This window comes from Clytia hemisphaerica, unplaced genomic scaffold, assembly GCF_902728285.1.
Source record: "Clytia hemisphaerica strain Z4C2 unplaced genomic scaffold, Clytia hemisphaerica genome assembly, whole genome shotgun sequence".
In the NCBI taxonomy this organism is placed as follows: domain Eukaryota; kingdom Metazoa; phylum Cnidaria; class Hydrozoa; order Leptothecata; family Clytiidae; genus Clytia; species Clytia hemisphaerica.
In genome coordinates, this window is record NW_027104428.1 from 248,194 (window position 1) to 266,231 (window position 18,038).

The 18,038-nt window shown below is 35.2% G+C and overlaps 2 protein-coding genes across 2 annotated transcripts; both read left to right on the forward strand.

The window, feature by feature from the left end:
• The first annotated feature begins 5,884 nt into the window (after positions 1–5,884).
• Positions 5,885–6,376, forward strand: LOC136820501 (DNA-directed RNA polymerase II subunit RPB11-like). Its single transcript, XM_067076692.1, has one exon. The coding sequence runs from the start codon at positions 5,939–5,941 to the stop codon at positions 6,290–6,292; it is 354 nt and encodes a 117-aa protein (XP_066932793.1). The 5' UTR covers positions 5,885–5,938; the 3' UTR covers positions 6,293–6,376.
• A 281-nt stretch (positions 6,377–6,657) lies between these two features.
• Positions 6,658–17,118, forward strand: LOC136820500 (vacuolar protein sorting-associated protein 37A-like). Its single transcript, XM_067076691.1, has 13 exons — positions 6,658–6,812; positions 7,571–7,648; positions 7,805–7,886; positions 8,189–8,224; positions 8,388–8,464; positions 14,010–14,097; positions 14,912–14,973; positions 15,125–15,194; positions 15,291–15,348; positions 15,709–15,836; positions 16,413–16,506; positions 16,824–16,873; positions 17,023–17,118. Exons 1-13 carry the CDS (start codon positions 6,697–6,699, stop codon positions 17,077–17,079), a joined length of 996 nt encoding a protein of 331 aa, XP_066932792.1. The 5' UTR covers positions 6,658–6,696; the 3' UTR covers positions 17,080–17,118.
• Positions 17,119–18,038: the final 920 nt, after the last annotated feature.

Here is an 18,038-nt window from a genome sequence, read left to right on the forward strand (position 1 = left end):
AAGGAAGTCGTGTTTGAGTGAGGATAAAAAATTAGGAATCAAATGTCTGTACTATTTTTCCAGGAGAGAGAATTTTAGGGAGGAAATCCTGGAACAGCTCTGAATTTCCAGCTGGCTAATTCAAGGAACAGCTCAATCTTTGTCCAGAAAAAAAACTTAATCTCGACCGGAACAGCTCCAGATTTCCAGTTGGTTACATGAACAGCTCCCAAGTTCTATATCAATCAGTTGTGAAAATTACATGGAATCAACCCGGAACGCACATGTGAATTCCAAGCTTTAGAGAGCTAATGCAGAACTTTCAGGATTTTTCCAGGCGGTTCCAAGGAACAGCTAAAAAATGGAAAAATGGGTGCCGGGTGGGGGTGTACGGTTTGAGTTGACGGTATATGGGATAAGGCTTTTTTTAACATGGGATAACAACCCCACTGTGACGCTCCCACACAACACCCCCCCCCCACTCGGGTATGTGCGACACATTAGCTAGGTGTTCTCTTTTTAAACCCTCGAAAGTCTCTCAAAGGGGTACAAAAAATGATGAATCAGGAATTACTTTAGGCGTACAAACTTTCGCGAGGACGAAAAATCGCGAAATTCACGACATTTACTTTCGCGAATTTAACGGAAAAATAATTTTCGCGAGCATAAACTTTCGCGAATCAAGACGTAAAATTGAGAATTTTCGCATGAAAAAATGGCTTAGAGGGACAAATACTTCTTGGAATGGTTTGAAACATTTGTCCTTTGACTAATTAGTCTTTTAGCAGGCTAAAAAGTGCCATAGAAGTTACATTTTATTCAAAGTTTGAAGTTTTACAGAATTTCTATTTTTTCAAGAATTTTTCGCGAGCATAAACTTTCGCGAATGACCCTTCCTAGAATTTTTAAAATACATTTACTTTCGCGAAAAGGGCCAAAATTCGCGAAAATCGCGAAAGTTTCTGCTCGCGAAAGTTTGTACACCTAAAGTAGCCTCTGAAACGGTCCCAAGAATTGTGGCAGAGAGTCATCCATTCTGGTATTATTTTCAATTCAGCTAAAAAGCGTTGGGCGTGCGCGGCGTGAAGGGGAGGGCGTTCTTTCGCGTTTTATATTTCATTACGTAATGTATAATGGTATCCCATGCTATGGTTGAAAACGAAACTGATTTTTTATAAGTTTTACTGTGTTCCGTTGGCTGTTCGGTTCTTTACGTTTGTTACTTGTTCTAACTTGTTATGTCTCTGGTGCTTTTGCTTGTTATTTATCCAATTTCGTCCTAGGCGGAGTGTTATTTAGTTTTTGTTGGCTTATAGAATGGCAGGATCCTGGATGGTTTCCCTAACTGTATATGAGCTTGGTGCAGCAGGTAGATTAGTCTGACACAGAATGTTATAAACAGTCTTGTTGACAGCAGTATCCACCCAGCTAGACAGCGTTGTACAAATGTGAAATATCAGCCCATTCAGGGCAAGATTAAATGCTATTCAAACTCATTCTTTCCATCTACCGTCAACTGTTCTAACTTGAGACGATTGGTCGAAACATGGGACTGGTTGATATCTGGTCTGTATTTTCACTTACTGCTAAATCAGTCGAGGATTATGCCCTAAATAAGAGATATACTCTATTTAAGAGAAGGTCTCTTAAGTAGGAGATTTCTTTCTCTTAACTAGGAGACTTTTCTTTCTTCGTTAATTTTTTACCTTCTCATCATTTTGCGCAAGTTTTGAACTTCATAGATCGACTCAGCACATTTTTTTCTCCCTTCTAACAAAATTTGGTTGAGTTCTGCTTTTGTTTTGTGGACCTAGGATGGTTAGGGTCTATCAATCTAAAGGCCGATCTACGTCATGAGAATTTTGTGAAAAGTAATAATATAGATCGAGCCATATTTAAGAAACGCGTTTAAGCGCGATCAAAACGCGGGTCAAACAGAAAGTGAGTTGCTCTTGTCTCTCCTAAATAAGGGGGGTTGAGAAAAAACGCGTTTTGAAGGTCGAGGTTGTTTCTTCATTATTTTAAAAATTACGTCAACACATGCAAATGAGGCTATTTATAGTTTTTCGAAGTTTGAAAAAGAATGAAAAGGTATTTTATTTTGGTTTTTGGGTCATTGGAATCACGGAAACGTGATCTTTCACGTGATCTTATTTTCATATTGCGCAAATAGTCTGCTCTGAAGTAAATTGGTGAAACGTACAGAATTCTCCTAGTTTAGGTAACGTTCTCTTAAATAAGAGACTGAAAATCTCCTAAATAAGGTAATCCTCTAACTTGGGTATTCTCTTATTTAGGGCATAATCCTCGACTGCAAATCTCTTTGACAACAAATTTGTTTTTGTGTATTTTTTAATACGCCGTTCATTAAGTCAAATCAAAACAAATCAAATGACTTTGGAGGTTCGGTGAAATGGTGGCCGAATTGCGGTCCCATGTTTTGTCAGATAGTCCCATCCAAGTTAGAGCAGTTGACGGTACCTTAAAGGAAGAAATTTTGGCGGAAAGAAAATTTGGCGTATTTGGCGGATTTTGCCAAAATCCGCCAATTTTTAAGTTCCCGTCAAATTAATTTTTGTCTTCATCCGCCAAATTAAATTCCCGCCAAATTTAATTCATTTCATGCATTCCCCAAATTCGTCCTATTTCAAGCCTTAAAACAGGTTTTTTAGCTTAATTTAATAACGCTTTTGGCCAAAAATATCCTGCAACTGCCAAATTAAATTCCCTTCAAATTTAATTTATACAGATATCCGCCAAGTTAAATTCCCTCATGAAAAAACTTTTTCGGCCACTCACTAAATTAAATTCCCACCAGAATTTTTTCCTTTAAGGTACCATCAAAATATGGAACAAATTACCAATTAGAGCTGCAAATTTGAAAACTGAAAATGAATTCAAAAATTCTATTGATAGCTTATTATTCAAGTGTACACTTAAACCTCCACTTGTTCCTCCACTGAGTCTATGCTCATACTTATGTTTTTTTTGCTACATTATCCTCTAGCGACCAGCTGGGCTCTTGTTTACCTCGATTTTAGTTCCAGCTTTTGAACACCTTTCTCATGTGACCCTCCTATGTGCGTCCCCTATTAGTGTACTATTTTTAACACTTTTATTACTGTACTATTTTTAAACTTTTTTAAACTTTTATGAATTTTAATCTAATAAATCTAATTTGAAATTGTATAAATTACCTACCGGGTGCGCCACAAAAAAGTTTCTCTCTTTAAAACTAATTTTCCCAAAATCTAAAAATTCCATTGGAAAGAAGAAAGATAAACTTAAATTTTGATGGGTCATTTATTAAATTCGGTTGATGAGATCGAGAGTTTAGCCTGGGTATCCAGACTCAAAATTTCAGAAAAAAAAACTCTTACCTCAACATACAGAGTTTCTAAAATTTTAGAGTCTGGTGCAACTAAAAAAGTCTGATACAGTTTTGAATGACACAGTCTGTGAGTAAACCCTTGTTGACAGAATCTCAAAACTTTGGAAACCCAGGCAGACACACATAATTACTTACCATAAAACCTCTTTTACAAACTCAATAAACTTTCAAAACCACTTTAAAGTACATCAAAGCATGAGCCACATTCATAAAGGCTCCTTTCCAGCGGCCATTTTTTTTAGAAATGAACTTGTGTTTTCTTTTTCATTTGTTTATCTTTTTTTGCAAGGTCAGCTTTTTCCATAAATTATGCGCGCGCATCGAAAAATATCAAAAACCCTGCGAAAATTCTGCTCAGTGACTGGGCGCGTACTGACCAATTAGAACACTCGCATATGCAGGGACAGATATCCCTGCAGACGAGTTACTTCGACCAGACCGTAAACCAGAGACAAGATTATAAAAAACTAGACGGTGAAATAGTTTACGGTCTGGATATCCAGGCTATCGAGAGTTATGCTCTATTGAATGAAAAAGTTACTTTTTGAAAGTGCTCAAAAACGTTAAAAATCAACCTATCAAATTAAACAGAAAAATAATAACATAATGCATCAGTATTTTCGAGTGTGATTATTTACGTGGGTCCCGTGCCCTCGTGGGTCCCGTGCCCTCGTGGGTCCCGTGCCCTCGTGGGTTCGTGCCCCCGTGGGTCCAAAAAAAAAACCTGTGGGTCCGAAAAAAAACCCGTGGGTCCAAAAAAAAACCCGTGGGTCCCAAATAAAAAACCCGTGGGTCCGAAAAAAAACCCCGTGGGTCCGAAAAAAAAACCTGTGGGTCCAAAAAAAACCCGTGGGTCCAAAAAAAAACCCGTGGGTCCGAAAAAAAATCCCGTGGGTCCAAAAAAGAAATCCCGTGGGTCCAAAAAAAAACCCCGAAAAAAAAATCCAACTTCGTGGATTTCATTGGTTGGTTTGTTCCGGAAAAATAAATGTCTCGAAACATTCTATTGTTTGCTTGTGTGTTTTAAACTGCGGGTCGGTTTTAGATATTGTCTGCGGGAGATTTTTTTTTAAATATCTATTCTATCAAAAAGATATAGTCCAAAGTTTATCAATGATTGATTTCAAAAATCATCAAAAAACAACCAAAAAGAGCCCTTCTTTAAGTCAACCAAACTTTACTGCTTTACTGTCAACTGCTCTAACTTGGTGGGACTATTTGACAAAACAATTCGGCCACCATTTCACCAAACCTCCAAAGTCATTTGATTTGAGTTAATGAACGGCTAATACAAGTTAATACACGATTTCTCTTTCGCACCGAGTAGGCTTTTAATTCGAAAAATCTGTAGTGGAGCACACGCGAATGTCTGGAACGAAGAAGACCAAATTAGTGGCATAACGATTGAGCGTTTGATGTCACTCGGGCAGCAAGTTAAGCGCCGGTTATTTGTTAATCCCATCAGGCGATATGCGGTTAGACGGCAGGCGCTCTCTAATTCTCCAATCCACGTCCGGTCATTTTGAATGAAAACAAAAAAGTTAAAAAGGGCGCGCTATCAGTGAAAGTTATAGTGACATGTTATGACAGAAAGTATGATTGATAAACTTGGTGGGGTTATCAAAACAAATTTGTTGTCAAAGAGATAATTAACAGTAAGTGAAAACACAGGCCAGATATCAACAGTCCCATGTTTCGACCAATCGTCCCAAGTTAAAGCAGTTGACGGTATTTTTTTATTGAATTAATATTTTTTGAATCTTTTTTAGCATTTATGACCTTCTAAGATTTAAGGGTTTGAACAGGCATATTATCTAATCAGATGCACTCGCATATGTGCAATTTATTTCCCTACAGTGGAATCAGTTGGACCTAAAGATTTTTACTATATATAGTCGTTTGGGAGAACAGGAGGACCTATTGACTCAGTTCCGCTTATTAAATTACTCAAGCCATTCAGGCTGAAAATTATCTGCTCGGTATTACGGAAATGAAATACTAATACTTTATAGCACATCGTGTGGGAAGATTCACAGCATTATTGCATGCTAAATTTGGGAGAATATTAGTGTGCAAATCTGAACAAAGCTTATTTTATATGTAATATCCAGCTAGTTTGAAACACAGGTGACAGGTCACAGGTCATAGACACAGGTCACAGGTCATACAAACTAAAGACCGGAAAACTGTAATGCACTCGTAACATAAAATTCATAATGTTTAATTTTAATTCATAATGTTTCTTAAAATATTATATGCAATGGAAATGTTGTATACAAAATATGAATTAGAAAATTTCAAGGACAAATTTTTCAAACATTTTCTTTTGTAGTTTACAATAATTAAAGCTGATCTGTGTCAATGACCTGTGACATGTGACCCGTTGACCTGTGACCTGTGTTTTGAACTAGCCGGGTATTATCTAATTTCCTGCTAGTTTTACTTGTATCCACTGAAGTATGGAGTAATAAATTGTACAATAGACCATCTTTTGCATAAAAGAGTATACTTCTGTTCATGACTTTATTAAATTTTTCTTTGTAGATAATCTAGATTCAGTAAGTCAAGATGAATGCACCTGAATCCTTTGAGCCGTTCCTCTTATTAGATGGGGAAAAGAAGATCAGTATAGTTAAGGATACAAAGGTACCAAATGCTGCCCATTTTACAGTAATGAAAGAGGATCACACTCTTGGTAATCTATTGCGTGCTCAATTACTCAAAGATCCACAAGTTATTTTTGCTGGTTATAAAGTTCCACATCCTCTAGAACATAAATTTAATTTACGTGTTCAAACAACTCCAGATTACAGCCCACAAGAGGCTTTCACCAATGCTATTACAGACTTGATAAGTGAAGTTTCTCTGTTGGAAGAAAAATTTCGATCATCTATAAAAGAGAAAAGGGAAGGACTTGAATAAACAAATGCAACAACACTACAGGAATGAGCTATCATGGATAAAGTACTTTCATCGACTTTTTGATGACAAGCATATTTTTAAAACATTGAATAACATTTAGCAAAATGATTAGTTCATCAAAAGACTACCATATTACTTATCATGCGTTTATTATATCTTCAAACTTTTTTTTGTGGAAATAGGCATTTTTTATTTATAAATACATAACAAAAACAGGTTTTATATTGAAAATACTGCGCGCACTGGGGCAACACTACTTACTGTTATGTTGAACACTATTTCGCATTCTTCATCAAAAATAATATTGGTATTTTAAAAGTCTAATTTGATTATTTATATTATATACTCTTATATTTTCATTTAGATAAACATTCAAACATACATTAATAATATAAACATTCTGCATGATGAGTTGGTTCTTTGGAAAGACACCCTCTTCGTCGTCACAAATTCCTGCAACCACACCACTTCAGCAACAAAGAATAAAACAAATCAAATCTTTGTCAAATCATAACCAAAAGTAAGAACCCCTGATTTTCTATAGACTGTCAAGAATAGATATTTTCATAAATTACGTCACAAACAACACTTGCCTCGTTTTGAAATTATTGCCATGATGGTTAACTCCCAGTGGGTTTTATTAAAACTACTTTCTATTCATAAAATAATAATTTCATGTCTCAAGGGACATAATCACCATGGTAATTGTTTGGAGACGAGGCAAGTGATGTTCGTGATGTAATTTATGAAAAGATCTATTCATTGAACTATTGTTGTTTTTTTATTATTCACTATTTTTTTGTCTCATTGTGTATTATTATTATTGGTTGCGATTTTATAATTAATAGAGCTCAACCCTACAGGCCAGAAGTATTGATAATTCCTTTTTAGTATGATGTGAGCTAACAAATTATGCCTTTCAGTCTGCAAACAGCCTTGAAAAATCTGCTATAATAGATTCTGTTATATAGATAAGTTTTGTTATCTCATATCAGTAAGATTCTAACCATTTCAATTGTCAAAAGACATCATATGGAGGTGAAGACATTACATATTGATAAAATGCGCTTTCGAATGTTTTTTTTTAAGACTTGCAAATAGGGTTTTTGCTGACCCTGTATATCTCCTATCCTACGTCTCGAGAAGACTGTGTAACTAATATATCTGCTCTGCCACCCAAATCTCCAGAGTGGTTTATAGTTGGGCAGAAATTCTTATTTCTTCACATTTATTTTGAAAGCATTTTTTCTGACTGCTTTGAAATTATTTTCTTTCAAGTGTCACAGAAATCAAGAGAGACAAGATCTACAAGGTTACTTTTCTCAACAGCAACAGCAAAACGTTTGCCTTGAATATGTAAGAATTAGATTTTAAAGATTGTTGAATCTGTTTATTTCAAATATTTGTAAAAGCTAAGACCTTTGTTATCTTATTCTTTAAAACAATGTAGTTCATTTTGAAAAACAGTTTTCCTTCTTTTTTTTCAAACTACAGTGCTTATCTTTTTTTAAGTCATCTTCCACCTGAATTTCCAAACGAGAAACCGTACATCACACTCAGCCCAAAGTCCTTTCATCCATGGGTGGATTCCACGGTAATTATTTCATATTCTAGACATGAACTTATTTTTTAATGTTTCAAATGTAAACAACTCTGAGCTTTCAATGAGCACTTTTGACATAGAGAAGAATTTTAGTGTTTATTTTGTTGTGACTCATTTTTGGTTTGTAGCTTTTGTCTTTTTTTTCTTTGTTCTTTTTATCTTACTAAAGTTATGTAATACAATGTTTTGTAGCAAGTAATGTATACATATGTGATTTATAGTTATCATCCGAAAAACAAGGTATCAACAGTGCAAATTATCAACTTTCTTTTTACTCTCTTATTCACATTCAGACTGATGAAATAAGAGGATGCATGGCTTTGAATTCAGTGAGTATCAAAGTCAATATTATTGTAAATACAAAGTAAATTTAATATTAATACTAGTGAAAACTGCGGTTTTGAACCAAATTTGGCGCGTCTTTTTGGAAGATTAACTCTCTGAAGTTTCTATTCACGATATAAAGTATTATTAATCTATTTTATATTTCAGTTTTACATGCATTCTGATCTGGGAAAGGTTGTGCAACAAATTATCAAAGAAATGAAAAAGACCAGCCCTGTTATAAAGTAAGTTGTCAACACAGGTTATTAAAATCAGCTTAAATCATTTTTACAGAACCACTCATGTTTATCGAGCTTACAGAACACAACTAGAAAAAAATAAAGAATTTGACGAGGCTCGGAATTCCCGAGTGAGCAAAAAACCGAGTTATGACGTCATCAAACGAAAATTTTGACATAACATCCAAAATTTCTTGCTCGATCTTTGATTTCCCTAACGCGATTTGATAGATTCTAGAAATATATTTATTGACAACGATTAAATTGTTTAGTAATTGATATATTGCCTAATTAATAAGAATTTTCAGATTTTGTCGCCATTTGCTTTGTTCTTTAACACTCAAAGGAAACCCAAAAGATTAAAGCGTGCTATAAAAAGCGGGGGAGGGGTACTAGGCTTGCGAGCTGAAAATCAAATTTGATTTTCTGATTTTCCGACCCTTAGCGGGACTAATCCTAAGTACCCCCCCCCCGGATAAGAAGCTATAAAAGCTGACATATTAAGTCAGCGGAATTAAAAAATATAAAGCTGCTTGATTGTGTACATTATTTTGGCGGGTACTCATTTCTTCAGTTTGCCAGGATCAGACATTGTATTAAATTTGGAGGGTTTTTAATTTGGTGGTTGTTGAAAAATGAAGCCTTAAAATAATGTAAAAACAGCAGCGAAAAAAATTGCAAATCATTACGCTCCATTATATTTTGGGCATTGCAAGTTCGGAAGATTTCCACTTATAAAAAGACACTCCCCTGTTGGAAATATTTTTTCCGACCTCGTTTATTGGAACAAATTCACCATATTCAGAAGGTACGGAACTGTACAACTGCAAAATAAACAAAACAAGACGACTTTAAGCCGAAAATTTCGCCTAATATGCAAGGAAAAAACAAGTAGTTGAGATGGAAGCTAATTCAAAATCTACTACTACAAAGAAAAGATTGAGAGTTTTTTGTCATAAATTAAGTACGGGATATATTGGTTAACACAGCTAATAGATATTTACTTTATCTCACTTTCAAGAAATGCAATCCATATACAAATTCAATTAGATTTTCATGGATATGCGACTCGAGTCAGGGACACATTTACCAAGTTTCTGTAAAAACTTTTCTCTCGAAAGGTTGCATCAATAAGGAAAAAAAAATATCCAACACTCGTGTTTTACTTTGCACGATGGTATGTAACTATCTGTTAAGAGTAATTTATTCAGGATAGACAGTCGAACGGGAAGTTAACTTGACTCCCGAACGGTAAGATCTTCCCGATTAGGTTTCGAAAATATCTCGGCACTCAAACGGGAAGATAGAGAATCTTTCCTAATTCGGAAGATCTGCCGGTTTAGAAAAGTTTGATTTCTTCAAAACAGAAACGGGAAGTAAGATGGAAAAATGTAAACAAAGAAACAGACTTCCCAATTCAGAAGAAAATCCCCTTCTAAAATTCAGAAAATCATCCCCTCAACATGAAGCACTTCATTTGTCGTTTTTCAATCAAACTGTTAACATAACAAGTTTCAGATGAAATATGTTTTGGGTATTTGTTAACAAGTCTTTCGTTATCTTTCGTTAAATTTTATCCTCTGATTTTTGCTTTTTTCCACTTACTACCAACTAGAAGAACCATCATTTTTCAACAGAAACAGGTAATGTCTTATAAATGTTCTGCAACTCTCTTGAAGGTAGGTCCCTCTCTTAAATACATTAGAGTTTCCGCTGTCCCAACGGCAACCGCGACGGCAACGTGAAAACGTGTGAAATCGCATATAGGTTAGAAACTAGCCGTCACCCGGCGTCGCACCCGCCGAGTAGAGTGTTGTTGAACACATCAAAAGCCCTTTGGATGGTGGGGGAAGGTAAAAATTGTATATTGTAAGCCCAAAGAAGGAAATATTACCACTTTTCTATGATCAAAACTCGGAAAACCGCATATTTCATGTTTTGTGACGTCATTTTGGCCCTAAATGACGTCATCGAAAGGGTAATAAACTGTTCACTTCACTGAAATCAATTTGTCATTTATCCAAAAGATTCTCTTGATGATTTCCGATCCAATGAGCGGTCATCTATTGCTTAAATCTTTCTCAAACTCGAGATATTGTATTTTTTAGGTTTTGATGACGTCATCGGACCCAAAATGCCCCAATTTGAATATATATATTTTCTAAAGTTTCTTTATACCCACTCTTACCTTTCCCAACTTATTCTCTATTAAATTCCCGATCCAATGAGGGGTCAACCATCTCCTAACTCCTTTCCAATCTCGAGATATCGCCTTATTGAGTTTCATAGCTATCTTCCGTAAAAGTCCGGGCTATAAAATATACGGTCTATCACGTTGCTATGTGAACGGATTTAAAGAAAAATGGCGGATTCCCAATGTAAACAAAAAACACAGGGAACAAAAATGTGTCACAGATTAGAAAAAAGTTTTTTTTCCTATTTTCCTTCCCGATTAACCATTTTACTTTTTATATAGACATAATGATTAACAACTGAATACTTTAAAAGCAAGAATTTAAGCTTGAAGGCCAAAACCATTTACTACACAGACAACATGAATTTATTGAGGACAAAAAACTGGTACGGTATAAAATGAAAATATCAGCCGCTCAATACTACAAAGGAACCCAAAGAAATGGAAGATAGGATAATGTCAATATTTTTTATAATGAGGTTTAGTGTTAATTGAAGAGGTGCTAGTGATAAATTTAATGTATATAAATCTGAATGAAATTAGAATGATTCATTTTATCATATAATGGTGTCAATAATAACTATAACCTTTTCCTATTTACAACATAATAAAAATGATGGAAAATAAAGTGTTCTTATAAAACAAAGAGTCGGTTGGTCTAAAACGTGAGTCGGTCGGTCGGTCTAAAACGTGAGTCGGTCGGTCGGTCTAAAACATGAGTCGGTCGATCGGTCTAAAAATTGAGTCGGTCGGTCGGTCTAAAAAGTGAGTCGGTCGATCGGTCTAAAAAGTGAGTCGGTCGATCGGTCTAAAAGTGAGTCGGATCGGTCGGTCTAAAAAAGTGAGTCGGTCGGTCTAAAAAGTGAGTCGGTCTAAAAAGTGAGTCGGTCTAAAAAGTGAGTCGGTCTAAAAAGTGAGTCGGTCAGTCGGTCTAAAAATTGAGTCGGTCGGTCTACAAAAAGTGAGGCCGTCGGTCTACAAAGTGAGGCGGTCGGTCGGGCTACAAAGTGAGGCGGTCGGTCAATCTAAAAAGTGAGGCGGTCAGTCGGTCTAAAAATTGAGTCGGTCGGTCAACAAAAAGTGAGGCGGTCGGTCTACAAAGTGAGGCGGTCGGTCGGTCTACAAAGTGAGGCGGTCGGTCGGTCTACAAAGTGAGGCGGTCGGTCCGTCTACAAAGTGAAGCGGTCGGTCAGTCTACAAAGTGAGGCGGACGGTCGGTCTACAAAGTGAGGCGGTCGGTCTACAAAATGAGGTGGTCGGTCGGTCTACAAAGTGAGGCGGTCGGTCGGTCTACAAATTGAGGCGGTCAGTCGGTCTACAAAGTGAGGCGGTCGGTCGGTCTAATCGGACGGTCGGTCGGGACATATTTGTGATTGCCGCCTACAAAGACTACCAAATTACTTGGATGTATTACCATGCAGCAAAAATATGCCACCCTCTATTTTCAAGAGGGCTAAAGTAAATGTTTCCATTGGTCGGTCTTTGTTCTTTGTTTATTTTGTTAAGATGGTTGGTTGCGATAAGCCCCATAATAATTTCTGAAGAACAACTGTACAAATCCATAACAAAATGTTCTCTATTTAAGAAACAGGATACCATAACCATTACACCATTCCCTATCCATGTACAAACGATGGCACCAGTGACCAGAGCAGAGAGACCACATCAATCAATGAACTTCTTGCTTTTCTATTTACTTTTACGAAAATTACCAGTAAAGTAGAATTTCGAAAACGGAGATACGCTTCCGAACCGGGCGACGTTTCCCGATCGGCAAGGAACCGTAGGCATGTTTTCCGGTGCCGTGTCTCAAAAGAAACGTACTCCGCCGCGAAAAAAGAACACTGTACTGTTTTCCCGCTCGGAGCTCGATTTAAAAAGAAACTTGGAAAAAAAATCCATAATGGCCCCCCCACGGCTCAATACGAATTAGACTTTTAGTATATAGAAAATATCAGCGTTGTCGTTGTGGCTGACTTTTGTTTCTGCAATTATTTTTAACAACGGCAAAGTGTATCATTTTTACAAAGGAAAGAAAAATGGTAAATTTTGGAGAAAATCTCGAAGCTATTCTCTTCCAATGCAAACAAAAAATACTGTAATATAAAGAATTATTTTGAAATGTAATTATCAACAAATTGCACAAAGTTAAAATTAGGATTTCTAAAAATGAATACGTGAAACTTACACATCTTGCACAAGAAAAAAGCTAAATTGTTACAAGAAATGATAAAAAGCTTAAAAATATTGAAATATTTTTTTTCAAAACTGTCTTTACTGTTTGCTTGATTTTGATATTTATGAAAAAATCTCACGTTGTCTGACAACGCCAAAATGAGTGATTTGCCGTCGGGCACGGGAAGAGAAAACGTCTAATTGGAGTTTACTCAGAGTTTTGACAGCTCAAAGGTGTGAATTTGATGTTTTCACGTTGCCGTTGCAGTTGCCGTTGTGACTGCGGAAACTCTATTATCCATTTTAGTGTAAATTATGACTCAAACTTGCGGAAGAGAATAATATGCGTAAATATGCGAAAATTAGATGACAAAAAAGTTTTTTAAGGTTTGAAAAGATAATTGAGTATAATTATAGTTTTATTGGTCGAACTTCTCAACTCAAAAATATCACAACACCTTAATTTATTTCCGTGGCAAATGGGTTGTAGCATGGGATTCTTATAAAGTAGATTCTTATAAGAGAAATAAATACCCTATTACATTTTATTTTTTCGATTTTAAGAGGGGCGTTTATTTGAGGAGGCGTTTAAAAGAAGGGGGCGTTTATTGAATTATTAGCGGGACTAATACTTGTGAATAATTTAAATTTAGTGAGTTTAGTAATATTCCACCGTATCAAACACTTTCGTTTTCTAAATTTTATTCCACACCGCCGCGAAAGGCTATCGTAATACTTTTGCTTTTGTTTAGTTTTCGTAGATACACAACACTTTCTTGTATAAGATAGCTAACTCGAAAATGTTAATTATGATAAACAAAATCGACTTAGCTAACTCGGAATATTCGAAAAATTTTAATTTGACAAAAAAAATCGAGTTAGCTAACTAGAGAAATCAGAAATTGAGTTAGATATTTTGATTGTGACGTCAAAATTTTCGTTTGATGATGTCATAACTCGGCTTTTTGCTAACTCGGTTTTCTAACTCGGTTTTTCTAACTCGGGAATTCCGAGCCTCGAATTTGACTTGTCCAAAAAGTGAATGGACTAATAAAGAAAAGAAACTCAACAGATATCTTCATCTTACTTAAAACATTTCAAAACTTTATGGCTATATTTGTGTGGCTATGCTATTTCGAAAAAACTTTAATTGTGATAATTTTGATTTTTCTCTCTTTTCAGAAAAGTGGAATCTCCAACATCCTCACTACCTTACAACAAGTCACCTGAAACAAATTTAACTCCACCAATTTTTGCTATGCCAAAAAGGGTACTCTTGTGGTTTTATTTTAATTTTTGTTATTTACAAACGTTTGTTCTTTCCCTGATGTCAATTATATGTAGGGCAGTTGTAAATTGATCAATTTTCGATAAAACCTTGCCAAATTTTTATTTTGAAGTACTAACATATCTAACATCAAGGACTTACAAATATATTATAGCTAACTAACACATCTTGAACACTAGAAAGAGCTACTCTATCTTTCCAAAGCCATGACAGGTGAAGCAAGATAATGTGCCATCTTTGATAAAAGTAGACCACCGTTAAAGTATTTTGACACTGCAATGACTTCAAGATTTCATGGATTGTCCAAGAAGAATTGTCATCTGGGCCATATTGTCAAGACGGCCCAGATGGCCCATAATTCTGCCTCTATCAGGGACAAAGAAGCTTCATATAGTGTTTTATATAAGACATCTGTGATAACTACTAATAAATCGAGTTAGTAATATTCTGTTCCTTATAACACCCCCCTTCTCACAGACCCACTGGGAACCCTTCCCACTGGAAAAATTGTCCAAAATATCGTCCGCAGTGGAAAATTATCTTCCAGTTTTTGTCCCCACTAAAAATAATCAAATAAACCAATCCTCACTGCAAAACATGATGCTTTTTTTCTCAACCCCACTGAATTTTCTGACTTGAAAACAAAAAGAATTGAAATCCCCAGCCATAAGAAATATGGGAATATCAATCCCCATCGAGTTTCAGTCCGTTGTTTTTATCCCCACTGGCTGAAAAAATCCTACCGGGTCTTATAGATTTGAGATCAAGAGGATAACAGGGTCATCTGTTTTTTTAGATTCCTCAAGATACTGGAGATCCTGATCTTGACAAACTGTTAGGTGATCTTGGTGAAAAGTCGTAAGATCGGTTTAAAATTAGCCTTCAAAATCAGTTTATATAGATTTTCTATAGTAATTTTATTTGACTCCATTTTGACGGTCATTGTTTGTATCGCAACCTTCAGTGTTGAAAATTCAAATCTCTTCCATTATATTCTTTGGTTTTTTAGAAATTCTGAATTGGAACAAATCTGTAATGACCCTGATATACTGATTGACCAAATCGAAAGTATGGAGAGTGTAAGTTGCCCTGTAAATTTCATTTGTCAGAATTAGAATTTTCATTTTATAAAAAAGTTGAGCTAAATAAAAATGAAATATTGTTGTTTTTCCTAGGTGAAAAAGCTACAGACCGACCGGATAAAATGTATTGAAGAAAATGAAGCTATTGCAAGTACGTCAAATCAATGACATTTCAAACTGCTTTCAAACTGCTTTTCCCTATACTTTAGAAAATCATTTAACGTATCCACTTCAATTTTTTCGCACAGCACTTATAAAAATGAAACAACTTTTTTTAAAACAGTTAATTCTTCTTTTTTGAGGGACAAATAACGCAAAGTTCTATTTTATATCAATGCCAAAACGTCTTCATGTAGACTGGTCTTCTTTTTTGATGCCTTGTTTTAAAGATTATAATTGTTTCTAGATTATGCAGGTTGCAGGTTGCTATGCACTAAGCGAAGTGTTTTCCAATACATAGCACTTCCATTCTATCAAAACATGTTAAATTTTTATTTACTCCTTTGTTTAGAATCTAGTCTTGACTTAGAGCCAGTGATAGACGATTTGAAAGGAGATTTGAAAGAAACTTTTGAAACATACAATGAGCTGTTTTATTCATGCCAGGATAAAATACAAAAACAGAACGAACTGTCCCAGGTGATTATGTTTTCTTTGTTTATAACAACACTGTAACAAACTTTTCACAACGATCAATTTAGGGGAATTTTCTTGATCTTCTCAATCAATAATCATTATACACTTATTCCAAACCTATGTAATCTTTACAAGTTACAATAAAAACAAACGAGAGAACAAGACTCAATAGAATACGTCACTTTCTTCATTATTTAAGTGGATCATAGCTAGTAGTCTCCTAATCTTGGAAGCTTTTATGTTGCTGTATATCATGGATTAATATCACTCGCCATTATAAGCCCTGGTCTAAGTAATATCCTCCATCGTTGAGCAGAGTACCAGCCAAAAAGTCGATGCGGTGCCAAAACTTTGCTTTGAAGATCTAGCACTCTCGTATATGCATCAAGATACCATTAGGGTACCACTTTCTAAACTCTGATCAAAGATGTTGGTCGGCCAGATTTGAGAAACTGCCTCCAAGGTTTATAATTAATTAATCTATGGTTAGTTTATGTAACGAAAAAAATTTATGAAAACCTTTCATTTATTGAATGAAAGTAAACTTTTTCTAATTTTGAGTATTTCTTTTAATCTTAGTTTTATGAAACTGGTAATATTTTGACAAATCTACGCATTAGTGTCATGCAGAGTGAAGAAGAGTCTGAAAATATTGCTGAAGATTTCCTAAAAGGTCTGATATTATTCGTTTGTATGTCTGTATATCCCAAATTTTTGGGGTGGTCTGGAGACAAAATAGTCGGATTTGGCCGAAATTTTAACAGTCTTGTTCCTGTGGTGAATATCTGTGATACTTTCTTCATTTTGTAAGGAAAAATTAGATTTTTGGGTCCTGGGGACAAGTTTTGTGCCAAAATGAGGCTAAAACCTTTGGGAGGCCTGAACCTTGGTCAACTTTTAGTAAAATACTGTATCAACCAACACGTATAGCACAAGATTACTTGGTGCCTTAGGTTTGCTTTTCTTCAATTCATACTTTTCTTTTTGCAGGAAACTTGAAATTGGATGATTTCTTGAATAATTTCATTGAGAAAAGAAAGGTAACGCAAATAAACCGAATTTTCAAAAATTTTAATTTTCTATAGCCTTTATAGAATTGTCATTAAAAGGCTCACTACTTTCTTATAATATTATAACTGTGACATCGCAGATGGTAAAATTTAAAACATTTCTGTTAATTATTTTTTAGGAAACCCATCTAAGGCGTGTCAAGGAGGAGAGAATCAAATGCCTGGTCCCATACTGATCTTTAATTTGCATCTTGGCTTAAGATAACGACGGAGATTCCTTGAAGGAGTCAATACTGATCTTTAATTTCACCTTGACCTAAGATAATGGAGATAAAAATGATTCCTTGGAGGAAACAATTCTGATCACCTTCACTTACACCGTGTCTTATGATAATGGAGATAAAACATTATTCCATGGAGTGATCACGATGATGGAGATAACCAAGATGATTCACTTATGTCATCATAGGTTGGTTTATTATGGTGGAGATAATCGATTGGTAAATGGTAGCATTCGAAACTTATTATTCGATCTCGATATATGGGGTATGAGGAGAGAGTGTTGAATTTCAGCATTTTCGATAGAATGATATTATTTAATAGAGCAAAACGTCTTGGTCCCATGATTACTCATCATGGGAACAACTCTTGTTTTGCTGCTGAGAAAGTTGAGCTGAAATTTTGCACTGGTAACACTTGTAGTAATAGTAAGATACATTTCACTGAATGGAACAAATATTTGTACGAAGCTTCATAATAAAACCATTTTTGCCATGATTTTATGGTTCTACTAATGAGACTTGGACATATGGACATATGAATTTTTTAGCGTAAGAAGAATTTATTATATCAATGCAATTAATTAAAGGACTTGGAACGATGCTATCATTGTACGAAAATGGTATGGTATAATGTATGTCAGATCTAGTTTGAAAGCTTGGATCTGCTTTTTTCAACATCCATTGAAAAATGGTGTTTTGTAATGGTTATAGGGGAAGATTGTTTTTCAAAATCTTCTGATAAATTGCGAAAGAAATAACAAATTCATTGAAATTGATATCCATCTTCTGTTCTTCTTGAAAAAGGAATTCTGTGTTTACACTTTTTGAAATCAAAACAGATTTAGAACTGATTGACTTTGTCTTTACTTTTCACTTATTTCGTAAGCTCTTCTGGTTTTTGACTCCTGTTCTTC

Excerpts from the sequence above, each read along its gene's own strand:
- LOC136820501 (XM_067076692.1), top strand. The coding sequence starts at position 5,939 with ATGAATGCACCTGAATCCTTTGAGCCGTTCCTCTTATTAGATGGGGAA.
- LOC136820500 (XM_067076691.1), top strand. The coding sequence starts at position 6,697 with ATGATGAGTTGGTTCTTTGGAAAGACACCCTCTTCGTCGTCACAAATT. Across the intron at positions 14,098-14,911 it reads TTTTTGCTATGCCAAAAAGG|ATTCCTCAAGATACTGGAGA; the intron begins GTACTCTTGTGG and ends CTGTTTTTTTAG. Across the intron at positions 15,349-15,708 it reads AGAAAATGAAGCTATTGCAA|AATCTAGTCTTGACTTAGAG; the intron begins GTACGTCAAATC and ends TCCTTTGTTTAG.